At 33.5% G+C, this 20,442-nt stretch overlaps 1 protein-coding gene across 1 annotated transcript in view; it reads right to left on the reverse strand.

Annotated features, from left to right (window-relative positions):
• LOC132704600 (calcium-transporting ATPase type 2C member 1-like) overlaps nt 1–19,612 on the reverse strand; it is a 29,179-nt gene extending 9,567 nt beyond the window's left edge. Inside the window, exons 1-9 of the mRNA XM_060674702.1 lie at nt 19,471–19,612; nt 14,397–14,536; nt 14,100–14,345; nt 13,792–14,047; nt 13,504–13,741; nt 13,178–13,452; nt 12,824–13,085; nt 12,525–12,776; nt 8,193–8,508 (exon numbers count right to left, since the gene is read on the reverse strand). Of these exons, the coding sequence (XP_060530685.1) occupies nt 8,193–8,508; nt 12,525–12,776; nt 12,824–13,085; nt 13,178–13,452; nt 13,504–13,741; nt 13,792–14,047; nt 14,100–14,345; nt 14,397–14,536; nt 19,471–19,518 (2,033 nt within the window). The 5' untranslated portion in view covers nt 19,519–19,612. The remainder of the gene's footprint in view (nt 1–8,192; nt 8,509–12,524; nt 12,777–12,823; nt 13,086–13,177; nt 13,453–13,503; nt 13,742–13,791; nt 14,048–14,099; nt 14,346–14,396; nt 14,537–19,470) is intronic.
• Between the last annotated feature and the right edge of the window lie 830 nt (nt 19,613–20,442).

A 20,442-nucleotide genomic window follows, 5' to 3' on the forward strand; every position in this document is an offset into this window, starting at 1 on the left:
AACTTAAGGTAATAATCTTGTTGCATTATATGTTAATGACCACCTTTGGATAATCCCATTCAAAATCAATTGGTCACTTCTATCTATGAACAGACTTTACGATGATACGACTGAAAAGGATGCAATATAAGACGGAAATATTTTTATCATGCCGCCGCATATTCTATGCTGTTGCAGAAATCACCCACAAATAATATTTATATATTTTTTAATTGAACGCCCTGTATATTATACGTTTAATAAAATCTAAAAATTCTACATTGTGCCCCTATATCCAAATCCAATAGTTTTTGAGATAAACAAAAAAGCAACATTCAAACATTAATAATATTCTAGAATTTATAATTCATATCTTAGGTTAGGCTGTGAAGTAGATCGTCGCCAAAAGACAAAACGTTTGTTTATAGCTGATAGTGACGGTTACCAGTTACAGATTTAGCAAAATTCGCGTTACTATTATTAGAAAATATGTTATTCTGAAAAAGAAAATTTTGGGAACTATCTGTAATTAACCCTCGAATGCACGTTCCAGACAAAAAAAAACTTTCATCAAATCTATAAAAAAATATCAACAAACATTCAGGCTAGCCAGAAAGAAGAGAAATTTGAAAAGAGATGAAGATAGTGGTTTCAGGACTTTACTAAAAGTTGAAGAAAATCACAATATTTCCATAAGGAAAATATCGGAAAGCCTTGAAAGAAGAGTTTATAATTAACCGTACGGGAATATTTAAACCACTCCTTAAAATTAGGCCTACCACAAACATAAAGCCCAATCATCGAGAAAAAAGGATTGTTTTGCCATACAATGTTGCAAAAAATTAACGAAAATTATGCTAAATTAAAAAATGTTTGTTGGACCGACGAGTTATCGTTTTCAACCAATTATATAATAAATGGAAAAAACAGCAGACAGTGGGCCATAGCAAATCCTCATCGCTACAGAGAATTTCGATTTCAAGCAGGTCAAACTGTAAATGTGTAGTGTGCTATTTTAAAAGACACAAAAATAGGTCCTTATTTGTTCGCACGGAACATCCGACCCTAAAACCGTGACAGGTACAGGACGGAAACAAAATTCCATATATATTTAAAACAGCTAAATTTTAGGCAAAAGTTTTGAGACAATATATTACAATAACTAAACCACACACACACAAGTAAAATACCGCTTTCGATTGCTTTTTAGCGCATTAAGGACCACCCTAGTTGGCAAATTCCACTATTTATGTATTGTTTAATTAATTGTTTAATGATAACTACCATATTTTTGTTTCTTATTAGTTTAATGTGAATGCTTACAGAAAAAAATTATAAAGGATATATGTGGCATTCCGTGTTAATCAAGTGGAATGCAGAGGATTTCGGAAAATTTATCACTCGAAGAAGAAATATGGTGTACACATAAGGATTTTTAAATACATTTTTCTATATCTTGAAGGTATATACATACGTGTGTGTAGCAGAATAGAAAAAATTGTTCCATTTTTCATTAGCGCTTGGTCTGTTCTGGTTATTATATTTATTCTTGTGATTTCACGCATAACACACACACAAACACACACACACACACACACACACAGACACACACACACACACACACACACACACACACACACACACACACACACACACACACACAAACAAACACACACACACAGACACACACACACACACACACACACACACACACACACACACACACACACACACAACACACAAACACACACACACACACACACACACACACACACACACACATAGTTGGTACTTACCAGACCATTTACGCAGAAATCGCTCTTGTTCATTTCTATCGGTGTATTGTGATTCGTATTTAGGAATTTCTAAAAGGTCTAAATTATCACTATCAATCTTATTACGAGCGCATTATAATTTTGCGACTCCTATTCGTTTTGAAACAATCTAGATCCTGAACAGAAAAATGCCAAAAAATCACGAGAATTTGAAAAGAAAGATACCTACCTATAGATAGGTACCTACCTATTCGTTTTTATACTTGACGCTTGCTACACTCAACACACACCAGAATTGGCGAAAATAACCGAAAGAATAATGTAAGTTAATAATGACGCTTCATACGCAAATAAGTATAAGATTAAAATAGATTTTTATATATTTTACCCTTAACATTGATGCCAAAATTTTTTGAAAAGATAGCATGGAGACTTCAATCTTATAATTTTGTGATAAAGATTACATTTGTGGAGATATATAGATTTTTTATATTAAGCCATCGGACTTCCTTCAGTTTATGACTAACAGGCCTGCCGCGTTTAATCTCAAAAATGAATCTTAGACAGTATTTTTGGATTTTTTGAATCCGTTCTGAGGCAGCCGTTGTCAGACATGGGCCACAGACGACATCACAGTGGTTAAAAGAAGATAAAACTATCGAATCAAACAGGACCTTTTTCAATGATTGATTTGAAATATTTTTAGAACCATATAAGCATTTTAATACATTGTGTAACGTGACCACTAAATCTTAGCTTATTGTCGAGCACAAGGTTTTTTGACTCCGTTTTTAGAGGAATGCACACATTCGATATTTTTATTTCAACTAGTTGAGATAATCGATCAACGTACACTGGCCTATCAAAGAACATTGCTATAGATTTTTTGGGATTTAGATGGAGTGAATGTTCTAGGGACACCCTGTTAATGATTTCTAGAACATTATTTATGATTTGACAGCTTGCCAAAATTTTATCTCCCGAAAATGTGTATCATCTACATACATTTGGGTTTTGCAATGCTGTAGAAAATTAGGAAACGCGGACGTATATTTACAGTATAAAATTGGCCCCAGAATAGAGCCTTGAGGTACCCCAGATATTATAGCACGGCAGTCTGATTGCTGTCTGATTTAGAACCACTTTTTGTGTACCACTTTGTTAACACTTCCCCATAAATTCGACAGCACCGTCATCAAGACCTTTGTATTTTAGAATAGTTAGCAAAGTATGGTGATTCAACGCCTTAGAGTAATCCAACATGACCAAGATGGTACATTTGGCTTCGTCAATTGTGCGCACTAAATTATCAGTGACGTTTAGGAGAGCAATTGCACAACTTTGCCCCTTCCTGAAGTCAGACTGAGTTTCAGGAAGAATACTATTTTTCTCCAAATGATCAATCAGTTGCGTTTTAATGACATTTTACAGAATTTTGGAAACTACAGACAATATGCTAATAGGGCTTAATCCACTATAACTTGTGGGACTTTTGGTTTTGGCAAGAGGCACAATATGTGCAATCTTCCACGCGGAAGAAAAAACGGAATTATTGATGCAAAAATTAACGATGTGGCAAATATATTTAAGAATAAGTCGACAACAAAAGATTAGGAAGTTCACATGTAAACCATCTGCTCCGACTGCTCTCGACTTAATGTTGCATAAAAATTTCGACACATCAGTCTCTGCGATAAGACAAAATTTCAGCTTCGAACCAGTCAAGACAATTGGGTTATGATAATAGTCCGATATGATATCCGTACTAGAGGTGGGTGACACCGGGATTGAATTAACTAAGTACTTATGGATTTCATTAACGTTACGGAGTTGAGATGGAATATTTGATTTTTCCTTTGTGCTAATATTAAGATTTTTAAGAATTTCCACACTTCTTTCAAACTTCGATTTAACACATGTTGCATATAGGTCTTTTTTAAAAATTAATTTTTTTAAAATTAACGACATTTTTAGCTCTTTTATATTTGATTTTAGCTTTGTTTCGGGCTTTTATAAGTAGATTAATCTTGTGTGTTATCCACGGTTTATATGGTTAGTGCAGATCCATAAACGTGGGAATATTATCATTGAAAAAGGTTACCTTATCGTCAATATTATCAACATCATATAGGTTTCGCTACTGTAATTGGTCATACAAGAGAGTGAGATTAACATTCTTTAGATCCCTAAATGGACGGGGTGGAGCTTGCAAATGCTGTGATTGTAAATTTAACTCAGCAAAAACGAGTTCTTGATCCAATATATCAAACGACACTGCACTCGTTCCCACAACGGAGCAGTCCTCAGAAAGAATTATATGATCAATTAGCGTGAGTGTTGTATTAGAAATACACGCAGGCCCGTCAATAACTTGAACCAAATCGAAATTCTCCAAAATACAGTTGTATGCTGAAACGACGGGGTTGTTTGGATTGAAAATATATATATATATATATATATATATATATATATATATATATATATATATATATATATATATATATATATATATATATATATATATATATATATATATATATATATATATATATATATATATATATATGCGATGACACTATATTCCGGGATATCATCCGTTCGCTCGTTGAACTCCAACTGGAATCCTGCATCCGACTGGAATCCTGCAAATCTTGCATCCGACTGGAATCCTGCAGACGTTTCGCCAAAATCTCACTTGGCATCTTCAATGCTCGCGCTCCGAAAACACTTCGAACACTGGGAGGTTATCGGCGGTGCGTGTGGTATTTATACTCTGCGCCGGAGATGGTAACGGTGCTGCTTGTGCGTGGGGGGAGGTGGCTCCGCCCCCTGAATTGTCGCGTTGTTAATTTCGCCCGATCGTAGTTGCGATGTCCCCGTTGGCTGCTGCGCATCGCTCTGCTGTTTGATTATCGTTCTCCACGTGTTGGATAAATGCAGAGCGTCGTCTCTCGTATTGAGGTGTCCGGACTTTTCTATTTCGATGGCCTCTCGTATAATCCTAGTCCTAAAATCAGGAATATTAGCTATTTGTTTGCAAGTGCCGAAATCAATTTTATGGCCTGTCTGATGTTGGTGCTGAAACAAAGCAGATGTTGTTTGTTTGTTTCTTATGGCTAAACGATGTTCCTCGAGCCTGGCTGAAATCCTTCTGTTGGTCTGTCCCACATACGTCAGGCTGCACGATCCGCATGCTACACTGTATACTCCTTGGTTTTCCAGAGTAATTTTTTGTTTTGGGTTTCTTAGTATTGCTCCGATGGTATGGTCAGATTTGTATGCCGTTGATATGTCGTGTTTCCGTAATATTCGGCCGATTTTGTCAGTAACCCCCTTGATGTATGGCAGGACAGCGATCGATCTTCGTTGGGGCTCGTCCTGCACTCTCTGCTGCGGCTGTTGTTGTTTATTGATTGCCTTGTTGATGGTGCGCCGTTTTGTTGAAGACAGGTACTAATTTTCTTCAGTTCTTTATCTCTGTTCCTCTCGTTTGTGAGCCTGAAGGACCGAGCAATTAATGTATTTGCCACTGCCTGTATCTGTGATGGGTGGTGATGAGATTTAGCGTTCAGATATCTATTAGTGTGTGTTGGTTTTTTATAGACAGTGTGTTCCAAGTGTCCATCTTCGGTCCTTGTGATGTGCACATCTAAAAAGGGCAGACTGTTATCCTCTTCAAGTTCTATTGTAAATTGAATCCTTGGGTGAATGGAATTCAGATGATCTAGGAATTTCAAAAGCTCCTCCTTGCCAAAAGGCCATACAACAAATACGTCATCAACGTATCTTGTCCATAGTTTTGGCTTCAGATTTGCCTTCTCTATTGCTTTCTTTTCGAAGTAAATCATGAAGAGGTTGGCAATCACAGGCGAGAGAGATGATCCCATTGCTGCTCCATCTATTTGTCGGTAAATTTTCCCGTTGTGCATAAAGTAAGCGTTTTTCAGGCAATGTCTTGACAGATCCATTATGTATGGCGGAAGATCTTCGTTTTCTTCTATAAGCAAGAGTGCCTCTTCTACTGGAATACTCGGGTAGAGGGATTTGACATCGAAACTTGCCATAATGTCGTCCTTGTCCATCCTGAGAGAACCTAAAATCTGAGTGAAATGTTCTGAGTTTTTAACATAGGAATCTGCCTTTTCCACTATAGGCTGAAGTGCACTGGCCAGATGTTTTTCCAGCTTGCATAATGGTGAGTTACAGGATTCCAGTCGGATGCAGGATTCCAGTCGGAGTTCAACGAGCGAACGGATGATATCCCGGAATATAGTGTCATCATATATATATATATATATATATATATATATATATATATATATATATATATATATATATATATATATATATATATATATATATATATATATATATATATATATATATATATATATATATATATATATATATATATATATATATATATATATATATATATATATATATATATATATATATATATATATATATATATATATATATATATTAAAATCAAGACCTTTTTGGTAAGTTACTTAAAACAAAAGAAGAAAGTTTCTAATTCATAATAAATTTATTTAACGTTTCGACTGGTGTATTCGGTCTTTTTCAAAAATATCTAAAGAATATACAATATATATACTATACAAGGCAACGATAGCGAGAACAATAAAACTTACCCTAATTTTAAAATAGATGTAGAAATAAAAACATTTAGATACAACACACGACGGCACGATTTAGAATTAGAGAAATAAAACTGTAGATATAAAATTGTAAAACAGAAATACAAACGGTGTAAATGACAATTTAAATGCGCGTGTCTGCGAATCTATCGTGCGGACTGAGATATCAATTGGCATCCGAATCAGAACTACGAAAGTACGTTTTTTTCCCGGCGATTTTATTTATTTACTTCATTTTTTATTTTAGATTTAATTTTATACCAGCTACCCTTATTTATTGAGTTTTTAGATTATATTTTATATTTAAATCAGAATTGCATGGTAAATTTTACTAATGCCTTTTGTGTCGGTTTTAAAGTTTATGCATTTTTGGTGTTTTTGAATTTCTATCGATTCGTAGAGTTCTCTTTTTTTAGTATTAGGTTCTGTTTTCAGTATCTTTACATTTTGAAAATCGAATGAATGTTTAGTTTCACTACAGTGTGTATGAATAGATTTTTTGTTGGTTTTGTCAAATTTGTGCCCATTCATTCTATTATTGAGATACCGACTCGTTTGTCCAATGTACACACTATCGCATCCCGAACATGGAATTTCATACACTATGTTACTTCTTTTTTCATTTGGTATTTTTGCTTTAATTTTAGAGAAAAATTGTTTTTGCAAATTGTGACCCTTATGACCTATTTTGACGTCATGTTCCTTTATAATACCTTGGATGGTTTCGGATAGGCCCGCAATGTATCTTAATGGTATATATTTTGTTTTATTGTTTTGAAATATGTGGTTATGTTGAAGACCGTTGTAGAATTTATGAATTCTTTTTTTAAAAATTTGGTTTACTAGATTTTGCGGGTAACAGTTTTGTTTAAGTGCGTACCTGGCTTTTTCTAACGTTTCCTTTCTAAATTCAGGATCGGACAGCATAATTGCCCTATCTGCCAGACCTATTACAAGAGATTTTTTTTGGGCCATGTGGTGGTTCGATTCAAAATGTTTTTATACTATTTTTACTGCGGTGCAAGGTCAAATCTAAGAAATTTATTTTGTTTTGTTCTTCTATTTCGACTTTAAATTGTAATTTATGGTTAAATTTATTGAAGGAGTCTCGTAATGATTTGATTTTGTTTTTTGGGACCGCAGTAATATAGTCATCGACATAACGGAAATAAAAGGGTAAATGAAAATGTAGATTTTTGATAACTGTTTCTTCTAAAAATTGCATAACTAATTGGGCAACTACACTTGAGATTGCCATACCCATCGCGCAGCCTTCTATTTGTTTATAAAACGTGTCTTCTTATTGAAAGAAAGTTGATTTTTATGTAAAGTCCACCGCGTTTATAAATTCATCTAAAGGGATGTCAGTATATAACCTTATAATTTCCCACTTTTTTGTTAATACTTCCTTGACGAGGTCAAAGGGTACATTTGTATATAGCGACACTACATCTAGGGATATTAAAACGTGATCGTCCGGTATTATTTTGTTTTTAATTTTTTCTTTAAAATCCATGGAATCTTCTTTTGTTTTTCTTAAAGTGCAAAATATTTATTAAAGACGTTAGTAAAAATTAACGTTAAAATATTAAACAAAAAATTCAGCTTCAGTACAGTATACAATTTATATATTGATGAAATATATGATATGAAAATTAAAACAAAAATAAAACAAACTTTTGGTCATTTCGACATCATTTGTCACTAACATTTTCCTTTTAGGATACCATGTGCTCTAAATTTGCATGGAAAATAAAGTTTGTACTCTACTTACATGATAGTATAAAAATCATCATCCACGAGTATCATGTCGGCAGCCTCTTTCGACACGTCTGTCCCAATTTTTCCCATAGCTATACCAATGTCGGCTTTCTTCAAAGCCACTCCGTCGTTGACACCATCTCCCGTCATACCGATGATGTAACCGCACTTCTGAAGGTATTTTACGATTAATAGTTTGTTTTTGGGCGTCACCCTGTAGAATACTGTGGCGTACGGTAGAGCGGCCTTCAGTTCTTCCTCGGAAAGCGATTCCATTTGTTCGCTGGATAACACTCTCGACGGATCCGACGGCAATCCAACCGCCTGGGCTAGAAATAAATGTCCAAACATTTTTTTCTTATCCATGGTGTTCTTTTTTGACAACTTATAGAATTTGACTCTAACATTTTTTCTGCACTTCGAAAACAACATAGATATAAATCTATAAAAAAATGATTACTGTCTTACGTAAATCTACAACTTTTATCAAGTATGTCACGTACCTATTTTTGATACTTCGCGATTTATTTTAACTTTTCCAATATTTAATTGATATGGTTTAGGTTCTGGATGAGGCGAAACAAAATAGTTTGTTGGCAGTAAGACTTTACAAGAAAATTTTAAGAGTAAATTTCTGCACCATTATAAATGAAGCAATAGAGGCCGTTCCAAATTTTTTATCTAAAATAATGTTTTCTGATGCAGCTACTTTTCGCAGTAATGATGCAGTTAATCGTGGTGTGGAATGAAACACTTTAAACGTATTGGACAATATTTACCTCAACTTCTTCAAGAAGTTGATAACATTGAGATCCAACAAATGTGGTTTCAATAAGGTGGAGCTCCTCCGCATTACCATCAAGAAGTTCGATAATTTTTAAATAATAATTTCCCACAGAAATGTATCGGTAGAGGTGAATTTATTGGATGGCCCTATAGATTATGTGACCTAACACCACTAGATTTCTTTTTGTGAGGACAAGTTAAAGATCATGTTTATGTGGATTCCGCTGCAACGCTAGAAGATATGGAACATAGGATTCAAGACACGCGCAGGAAAATAACACCGTTTATGCTATGGAACGTCGAAGAAAATATACAAAAAAGACTAAACAAGTGAAAGGGCATATTTTTGAATATTAATTGGACCATGGAAATAATTAAAAATAAGATAAGTTAATCTGCAGTAATAGGTGTATAATATTATTAACTTTCCCTGTGAATTTAAAACTTTTGTCGTTATTTTTCCCACAAATTGGTAATAATTCTCTTTTGCTCCATTCATTTACGGTTCCAAAAAAGTTCTGTTAATTTTTGAGATAGAGCCGTGTTGGCTAATAGCTTTGTCATGGCCAACTAATATTATAGCAATGTCCTAAGCAGAAAGAAGGAGAAATCTAAAAAAAAATGTTGGAAAAATTAAAATAAATAGCGAAGTATGAAACATGTGACACACTTAATAACAGTTGGAATGTTAAAATAATTTTAAATTGTGCAACCCAGTAATCTTTGCAACTTTTACATTTACCATTTTAGTTTCAGAAAAAAGTAGTACCGTATCGCGAAAACTGCATCCATAAAAATAACGAAGATACCCTAAAACTAACTAAAATCGGACGTCCGAGGAAGGATTAATTGTTTTGTACTAGTAGTTCCTTTAGTCATATCTGCATCCCTTGTGCCCTAGGGAAAATATCAACATTTCCAAAGTACAGATTTTTAATTCGATAAGCAAAGAGTTCAGATACAGTTTTGCCACTCATCTACACATGGCAACACAGATTTTAACCATTAAGTATACAGGGTATGTTGGGAGTCAAATTAAAGGGGTGGCGCATAAATCGCGATAGAAGAATTGGATTGAAGATTTGATTCGAGTAAGGAGTCGGAATTAAACAGTTATTTAGTCTCTAAGTTGGTAAGGTTAGCTATTTGTTCAAAGAATTCAGCTACTATTAGAGTATGCCAAATTCCCTGTATAAGCGTCTTCTGAGCTGTGGTTACACCCAGAAATTTCTTGCATAAATATTAAAGGGACTACCCTGGAATTTTATTTTAGTTTTATTATTGCAATCTCAGATGGTTTAAACATTTTTATAAAAATTACCAGACGATTTGGATGAAGATAGTGCGACGAATCACCATTACATTTCAACAATTTCACAAATATTTCACCGATTTTCCAAAAGTTGACTTGGATTTAAGTGATTTTCAAAAAAAAATGTTGGCCTATGTGAAAGATTGTATTTCGGTATAATTAAAAAAACTATTTAATTAATATTACATAAAAAAGACGCTATTTTGAAAGTCCATAAATTTTATAATAAATTTGTATTTTTAATTTATACTTGTATGCGCATACAAATTATTTTTTAAGTACCTGCTGCCTTTTACATATCACTTCAAAAATAACTTTTCACATAGAGGGTGTCGATATTAGATATTAAGTATAACTTACATAAATTTGAAGGTCCATGTAAATAACAACTTTGTTATTTTAGTTAGAACACTTAATGTTTAACATATTTAGTTGGAATTAGAATCAACAGAATCAACACAGGTTGACGAAACAAAATTCAAACGAAGCCGGAAATAACTTTGTGTCAGTAGTTGTGTGAATTAATATGAACCATAAAACGATTAAAATTGTAAAATAGTTATAAATGTTTTAATTATGGACAAGTGCCCAGAACAAAAACAAAATTTAGGAAAAACCGTAGGAGTTAAAGTCTGTGCACAGGTATAAGAAAGTGACTAACTGATACGAATTAAGGAAAGACCCGGACAAGCTGTAAGAATGAAATATGGCCGAACAGGGGTTTTGTTAGGAAATATACTAAACAATATTTATTTATTTATGTATGTATTTATGTTTAAATATAAAATAAAATTACAAATTATTTTTATTACCTTCTTAAATTAATTAAAATTATTCACATAATATATCAGTATCACTATCGCTATCATCGCCTGTTCTAATTATTATTTGTTCTATATTATTTGCAATATGGATATACGATTGTTCTGCTTTTTCTATATATTTAACAGAATTTGGCCAACTTGGTGGAGTGATGTTAAAAACTTCGGTTTCTATAAGTTTGAAAACATTGGAGTTAATACGGGGAAAAACATTGTTACGACGAATGGCAGATTTCAGTTTGTGCCAAACATGTTCAATTAAATATACAGTGGTAAAGTGAAAGCTTTAAAACTGTATGCCCTAGATTTTTTGCATAATTGTTACAGACGTATTCCTTTTATAGGTTTAAGCTTTGTAGAACCTCAACTAATTGGTATAGTCTTTGTGAAAATAAATGTTGTTATTATACATGTAGTTTTGGATTGTTGCTTTTGTGTCACATGAGGAAGTGGTTTTAGTCAACTGTCTACTGTGATAACTTGCTTTGTCCATTACAATTAGGCTATTAGGAAGAATGTTTGGAACTAGTTTATTTTTAAACCAACTTTCAAATAAATCAGCGGTGGCGTCTCCATGGTAATCCGGAGAAGAATCTTTAATATTTTTCGCAGACAGAGAAAGTTCATTTGGAATCCAACCATCTTTAGAGCCAGCATGCAAAATAGTTATTCTTTTACCTCATTCACTTATCAGTTGAGTCAACCCAACCCTTTTCCGGGGTATCATAAGTGTCGAACCAGGTTTCATCCAAGTAAATAATTGGCCATTGTTGTTCTCTGTAATCCTAATTTTCTCTAGATATTCCAGTCGCCATTTCCGAATTCTAAAAGATTCCATTAAAGCTAAAACCCATGTGTTGAATAAACTTCTATAAGGTAGGATTTTTTTTTCCTCGCTCAAATGGGATTATTCACAATTTTCCATACAGTTGATGTTGGAATTTGTATTAATGTGGCCGTTTCTTCTAAAGATGCTTGCTTGCTGGCACCACGTTCAATAAGAGTGAAATAAACATTGTTTATAACTTCCTTAGTCTCAATAGAATAGGTGCAATAGCACATATTTTGCATAATTCACACACGATTCAACACACGCTGTATTACACACGAAATAAGAATGATTACTAATAAACTTAAACTAAGTAGTATACCAAACCAAAGAATATTATACACAGGTAGGTATAAAATTATTTTCTATTACAGACCACAATTTTACCTGAATTTAAATTCCGAAAATTCAGGTAATAATTTTGTTGCATTGTATGTTAATGACCACCCTTGGATAATCCCATTCAAAAGCAATTGGTCACTTTCTTATATCTATGAGCCGACCATAACAAATATTTCGCGAATTTCACAACTAATAAAGATTTCACTCCTTATTTACCCTCGGTAAAAACTAAACTAAACCCTTCTGATTGCTCACCGATCGCAACTGCCGTTTCCCTGGCATCCCCAGTAAGCATTTTGACTTGTACTCCCGATTCATATAGGATACCAATTGCTTCCTTGACTCGTGGTTTGGGTGGATCGCAAATGCCGATCAAACCAAAGTAACATAGTTGATCTGGCGAAGTACCTTGGGCTAAAGCGATCACCCGAAGACCTTCTCTGCCCAGTCCGTTGGCTGTTTCTGTGAATTCCTCTTTCTTTTGAGCGGAAATTTCGTAAGTTTGGTCTACAAGGGATCCAAAAATGTCTAAGACTCTCAATTTAAGTAATCACCATTGCTGCTGAAACTGGTGCATTTGGGTAGAATCCTTTCTATCGCCCCTTTGGCGAGAAAATGGTTGGTCGCGTCAGGGTGGCGGACGCATTTCACCATCATCATTTTGCTCTCAGAAGTAAAAGGATACTCTTTGATTCTTGTAAATTTTCCTGCGACATCAACCCCCTGCTTAGATGCAGCGATCAGTAAAGCTCCCTCTGTCGGCTGGCCGAGCAGATGGTTATCGTTTAGTACGGCGTTGTTGGCGACGGCTCCTATCTGGAAACTAGTAAATATTACAATACCTAAGCAACGCCAGATTGAAGGCGGCTAAGAAGACAATGTTACTTAGCTAATGCTTCACAACCAACCTCCAATAATTGATTAATAGATTTATTGGCCTGCTCGGGGTCTTCACATTTGTCAATGGTTAGCTGTCCATTACAATCGCTGGCGGTATATCCCTCTGAGGTGACCAAAGTGGTAACCGTCATTTCATTATAAGTTATAGTACCAGTTTTATCGGAACATATTACATTGACACACCCCAAAGCCTCCACCGTGGGTAGCTTTTTGACTATGGCTTTTTTTTTGGCCATGCGCATTACTCCTAGCGCTAAGGTGACGGTGACGACTATGGGAAGTCCTGAATTTTTTCAATATAAGGCGAACGTCAATCCAAATATTCCCGACTCACCTTCAGGTATGGCCGCCACTGCAAGGCTGACGCTTATTTGAAACATTTCCAAAAGGTCTTTGCCTTGCCACCAACCGATAAGCATGATTACGATAATAATGGCGAAAGAATATATCGACAATTGGGTGCCCAATCTGTCCATCGACTTCTGTAGAGGTGTCTTCGGTGCCTTTTCTTCTGACATCATCTTAAACACCGCGCCAAATTCGCTGTCCTCCCCGGTGGCTACCACGATTCCCTATCCAAGGGTCATATCAACTACGATTTACATGTTGCTAAGGACCTTACCTTGCCATTACCGGATCGAACTAGCGTTCCCATAAACGCCATACTATTGGAAGTATAGCTGTTGTTACCGTGAAAACAGTCGGCCGTTTTTCTGGAAGGCTCTGTTTCCCCGGTGAAGGAACTTTCGTCTACAAACAGCTCCGACCCTTCGAATAGTTTTAAATCAGCAGGAACTCTGTCGCCGGTTTCTAGTACCACAATGTCGCCTATTACTAGATCCCTGGCCAGGAAGCTTTTCCGTTCGCCATCCCTTACGCTGCATTTCGGAGTTTTTTTAACCGACTTCACCGCCGTTGTGACTTACCCACCAGTGACAAACCGGAGGCACCAATTTCCTCAGTTCCTTTATGGACTTTTCCGATCTGTATTCCTGCACGAACGCCACCGTCACCACTATTATAATAGCTGCGGTGATGCTGACAGCATCGTCCAACTGTTGCATGGCCGCTGAAACCACTGCCGATGCCAGTAGGAGTAGAATGAGGGGGTTCTTAAATTGTTCCAGGTATTTTTTCCACGCCGGAGCCTCCGAGGAGACGGTGAACTCGTTGTATCTGCAAACTGGGCGATTAGCGGCACTACAAAAGAAGAATTATATCGCAGACCCTGTACATCGTCGTCTACTTTCAACTTCGTTATTTGATAGACCCTTCTTGGTATCTGTCTGCAAACGTTGGGCTACTTCCATGTAGGATAGATTGCCGGCTTCGGTAGGTGATAACTTCGTCAGGGGAAGCGTGACATCCTATTTCAGAAAATGCTTATTGACAATGAAATTTCAAAAATTTAGATACTAACAGGAAAAACAGTCTATGGAAGCACCAAATAGGAAACTCTTGTATATATGGTATAAACTTAGCTGACGTGCATACTTTAAGACTCATTGGGGTATTGTGATAAATTTTAGAAGCATGACATGGGTCGACACTAAATTTGACTTTGATTTTAAAGCATAAAATTTGGATATTTTAGGTAGCAATTATATGAAAAAAAAAACGACATAAAGAAGTTTGCTTTTGTATTTAGAAGATCGATTGAACGATATTTTTCAAAATCTGTAGTTTTCATTTTTAATTAAAAATAAAACCATCCAAATAAATATGTTTATATGTTTTATTAACAAAATAACTTACAAAGTGGAAAATAATTAAAAAGGTTACGCTTTTACTTTTCCTTTTATGTTCATAGGTACTTCCTCTCAATAGGCCCCAACTATAATCCGACATCCCGTTTTCATTGTATTGGCCTTGATAACGTTGTTCGAAGTTCATAATGTCCTGATGAAAGCGTCCTCTGAATAGGCTCCCATGTTGTGTTTAAATTCATCTAGATGAGCAAGCAACATATGTAATTTCCTCAACTAACTTTTTGTAGTTTTCAAAATTGTTGTTTCCTCAAAATTCAAAAACTACTGCTTTAAAATCCTTCCAACTTGGCGAAGATCTGTCTAATTTGCGGACCAACAAAAAATCCAGCTTTAATCTTTGCTTCTGATAACTTGGAAAAAAACTTTTTCAAGTACTCAAAAGCTTCTGGAGTTTCATGCAATTTCTTAAGAAATTTCGACCATCTCAAAATCTTCAATCACATGCCAGTTATACTCGCGATACTTTACAGATTCAAGCAAGATTTTAACACTTTCATCATTTTCTTTTAGATCTACTGGGTAACCGATTGGAAGAAAGACAGACAGGTTTCAAGCTCTATCTAATTTTGTACAAAACGTTGAGAATATTATATGTCTAGTCCTCTGATTTGTGATATTAACATCATCAAGTCGTTAAACTCTTTTGTAGTAATAAGATAGGGTTTTGGTTGTTCTGGTGTAGGTATAAACTCATCGGAATTACTTTTATTACAACCAAGAGATGAGCTATTTTTTGGTGGCTCAATTATAGCAGAAGAAGATTCAAGATCAGGATGTTCGATAGGATTTGCATTTTACCTCTACGTCTTTTACTTGGATTCACAATGCAGAAGTAGCAATCGTTGACATGTTCTTTTTGTTCTCCCCAGATCCTTGGTATTGCAAATATTTTCTCACTTCGATATCAATCTAAAATATGAAAATAAAATATAATATTTCTATTAAATTTGGTTCATCTCTTGAATTAAAAATTGCTTACCTTCTTGTCTTGATTTCGAACTGGAGAGTCAAAATATGCATCATAGGCTTCACAGACATCGCGAAATGTCTAATTCAAATTCATAAAAAAAATCAAAAATTATTATTACATTATTAATATTATTATTATTATTATTATTATTATTATTAAAGCTATCACAAAAGCAAACTTTATATCAGGAAAAGATATTTTCTTTTCGTTTTTGTGCAAAATTAAGAGAAAAATCACTATAGGAGAAAGAACGAACATTTTTTTGTAGAGTGGTATTATAAGCAAAGGATTGAAATATGGGTGATTCCATTCTGTTACTTTTTTACTTAAAATTTCTAAGATTTAAAACAACCCTTTTTATTTTTTGCATGAAAACTATTCATTACCCTAAAAATAAAATCCTGAAGGATTCTAATACAACTGACAATATAAAATTGAATTCCATGTTTATAAACGGTACTCAGATGACGCACTTTCAAATAAATAAATCTCAAGGTAGTAATATAAATTCAAATTCAAAAATTCGTTAAATTTTAAAGACAAAAGTTATTGCACCGGAATTCAGCGTGAACTTAAAATATTAATCAAAAAGTATATTTTAGTTTAGTTTAGTTAGTTTGGTTGTAGAAATAAAACTTTATAAGGTAATTAATTTAAATCAATTACTGTGACAAAAAAAGATAATTTATAGACAAATTTTAGAAATGGACATGACACGGTACTTATCTGATATATTGTACGTTCTCGCAGAATTACAAATTATATTATATAGAAAATGCGATCATCCAATTAATACAAAAACCTCATTATTAAAATATTAATTAAGGATCAGTGAGGACAAACAATACAAGATATAAAAAATAACAGTTAAAACAGAATCACGGTCATATTTAATAAATGAACTATTCACCCGTAGAAAATTATTAAACAAGATCCAAAAATAGTCATAGCTGAAGGCTAAAGTTGGAAATCTGTCATAGGTATTAAATTCATTATTAATATTTATTCCAACAAAATTTTCTTTAAGAAAAGTAATATTATTATCGATATAACTCTGGCTAGAGTTGCGTCATCCCTAATTATTCTTTCTTTTCTTTTATATGGGTGTATGGTTTGGTTTTGTGTTTGCGGCAATAAAAATGACTTTTAAATGGATGACGTTTAGAAGCTAAAAGTTATGGAAACATTTTGATCTAGCATGGGTTGCTGGAAAAAAAACTTGCTAATTGTATATACAAATATGTTTAGTTTTGTTTGAATTTGTTTTATATTATTTGTTATGTCTTGTGTAACCAATATGTATGTAGTTCTATAGTTAGCAAGAACTTTATTTTGAAGATACTTATACAAAAAAAACAACTATTTAAAATTCCAAAGAACAAAATCCGGTCTTAGAAGACGATTGAGTCCTATAGAAATCATATGTGAATTAATGCCAGAGAGCAGTTAGAGAAAATCTGTTATTCATGTACTTGATGTGTATAGGGAAAACCCTATTTCCGAAACAGATAGAGCAAAATTCATTTACATGTCAAGGACTCGATTTTTGAGAAACATTCAATGGTTAAAACCGTATCTTCACCACTAACCGAGATATAGGGCGTTTTTCACTTTCCAGGCTCAATTCAAAATGGCTCATAATTTTTTTATTTATGAAAATTTTGGATTCGGGTGAAAACTTTATCAAGGCATTTATTTAAGGCAAATGCAGTCTCCAGATTTTTTCTACAGTTCTCGATTTTCTCATAAATGAATACAATTGTCTTATTTTATATGGAGATCATAGGGCATTTCTTAAGACTATTATCTCCTGTAGAAACTCCTAGAACTGTAGAAAAAATCTGAATACGCCGCTGCATTTACCTTCAAAAATGCCCAAACAATGTTTTTATCCAAATCCAAAAGTTTCATAAATAAAAAAGGTATTGGCAATTTTCAAAGTGCTGAAAATTGAATTTCTAACATAGTTACAATATTCCAATTACGACCATCCTGTACAACGTAAAACCATTAATTATATCCTTGGACGATAATGGCGATTAACTTTATTTAATATGTACTTATTATTTATATAATTACAATTATATAGTACGCAGTACAACAGAATGTAATCATATATTTTGTGTTTCAATTTCCTTACTATTACCCTTTTCCAGTTTGCCCAAAAATGGCTACGAACACATAAAAACGTTAATTAGAATATTTTCTTGATAAGAATATAATGAATCAAAGAAAAACAATTTTTTTTTCATTTTTTCTTAGGGTGACAAAAGCAAAGTTTTATTTTTTTTACGGGGCCATGATCAGCAACATACATCTGGAACAATAACAAAAGTTCAAATAAATTTAAAATTTTGACAGTCCAATTAATGCTATAAACATAGTGAACTTTGAAAAAATAATTATCATTATTGACAAATGCATTTATTGACATCCACTTTTATCTTTGAAGCTTTGAAACAGAGGATGAGTTACATCAGCTAGTTTTAGTTTAGTTTAGTTATAGAAGTATTTCAAACCATAACACCAGGTGTACTTAACAATGTCTTGAGATAATGGTCATTTGTTTGAACATCTTTTGTAATTGAGGCTGTAAATATTGCATATGCATTAATTATCGGATAAAATTTCATAAATTTCAATTATGATTTGTATATTTATTGCAATGTAATTAGTAAGCAATTCCAAGTTCTTCCAATTTTATTGAAGTAAGCATGGAAAAAAACTTCTGCTTTTCCAAATTTCTGTTGAGAGTGATCATGGCTTACTATAAAAAAATCAAATTTAGTTTTTGTAACCCCGGAGAATGATGATAAATGCTAATGATAAATTATATCATGTGATTTATCATTTAAAACAATTTTTTATGATCTATATGATAATGAAAGTATTGAATATGGCGCTTATAAGAAAGTTAATAATTAATATCGACTCATGCTATTATTATTTGTGGTTCTTTATTAAAAACGAACTAAGTCCAGAAGACCAAGAAAAACAAAATTGCGATATCTCGTCTAATAGAAAAAATATTAATGGAGAAATAATGAATGAGTCGATATCACGTTCCAGATCTCGGTTTTGGCTATGACGTAAGATAAGTTCAATTGCCTTCGCGTTAAAATTTTTAAAATTTTAAATCGAACATCGTAAAACAATTTAGAGGGTATTTTCTGACGTCGGTGCTCTGTCCAAATTTATATCGTGAATGTAATTGTAAACTGTAGCTATACATGTATAAATGTGGAATGTGAATACTTGTGTAATATCTGGTTTGTATTGAAAAGTTCAGGGAAAATATTTATTACTGAAATAAAAATGCGGCATTTTTTAAGAAACAATTAATCTGTACTAGCTTCGAAATAAAAGTCACGGGTTTCTTAAAATTCAGAATACTGTATTCAAAAATGAAGTGGATTTGGAGACAAGTTTATACTAGAAGAAAATATGTCATGCCGAATAGTCAAACTAGAGCAAGGCTACATAATAAGGTAGCTTTCGTTCATATAAAAACTTATTTTAATTATGAAAATTTGCTGTGGTTAAGTGTAGATTACTATCTTACCTCGGTTGTTTTCTTCCGAGACCAACATTTGTACGTGGAGCCGCACATTTAACAAATTTTATCGGGACACTTGCGAAATAACAAAAGCCTTAATCCATCGACATCACCATAAATATAATTACATCAAATCATGTCTAGCAAAGCAAGCAGTGTAAAATTTGAATTAGAAGAAATCCACGATATCTACAGGTTAAAGCGGTGGTGAAAGGCTTGCGGTTTATTTAAATAGGGATTAGCATTGTTTAATAAAACCTTAATGAAGGTAAATTGTACAGGCTGGTTGATTTTTGGCGTTTCGGCTTTGAATAACCAAAAATTATCAACACTTTTTCTATTCCATCGGGCGTTATATATAGTTAAACAAACATATTTAGATGATTAGCGAGTAAATTTTATAAAATTTTTTCTTCAGTGTTATCGTCGAGCGAGTTTGAGTTGTAAATTTGGTAAATAAGTGCAGACACGTACGAGATAAATTTCGAGCGAAAGTGCCTGGAACTGTTTTTCAACCAACGAAAGTGAAAATGAGCTTCAGTACCGTAAACCGGGGCTACATTTTCGAGAACTTTTTCCGAACAAGTCAAAAAGTGCTTCGCAGAATATTTTGGAGAAAAAAGAGTTATACCCACATGATTAAAAGGCATTTTCAGACACAAAAAACAAAGTAAAATATAAATAGTTAAAACAAAATATTGGGTACCCAAGTATCCCCAGGTTACGTTATAAATTATATTTAAATCAAGTACCATGATCAACTTAGCCCGCACTTAGATAAAATAGGTAAAATTAGACCTAGTACAGAAAAAAAAAATTGTATCATTTTTCTGGACCGCGACATAAAATCGAGTGAATCATTCATTTAGAATGGTAAAAAAACTCTACATACTAAAATAACAATATAAACTCTATAAACTAAATGAACATTTCTTTAAAACAGTGAAGAAAGCAAATAATAAGCTTAAACTGAAAAAA

The sequence above is a fragment of the Cylas formicarius genome, unplaced genomic scaffold (assembly GCF_029955315.1).
Source record: "Cylas formicarius isolate icCylForm1 unplaced genomic scaffold, icCylForm1.1 PGA_scaffold_7__23_contigs__length_41026272, whole genome shotgun sequence".
Lineage (NCBI taxonomy): Eukaryota > Metazoa > Arthropoda > Insecta > Coleoptera > Brentidae > Cylas > Cylas formicarius.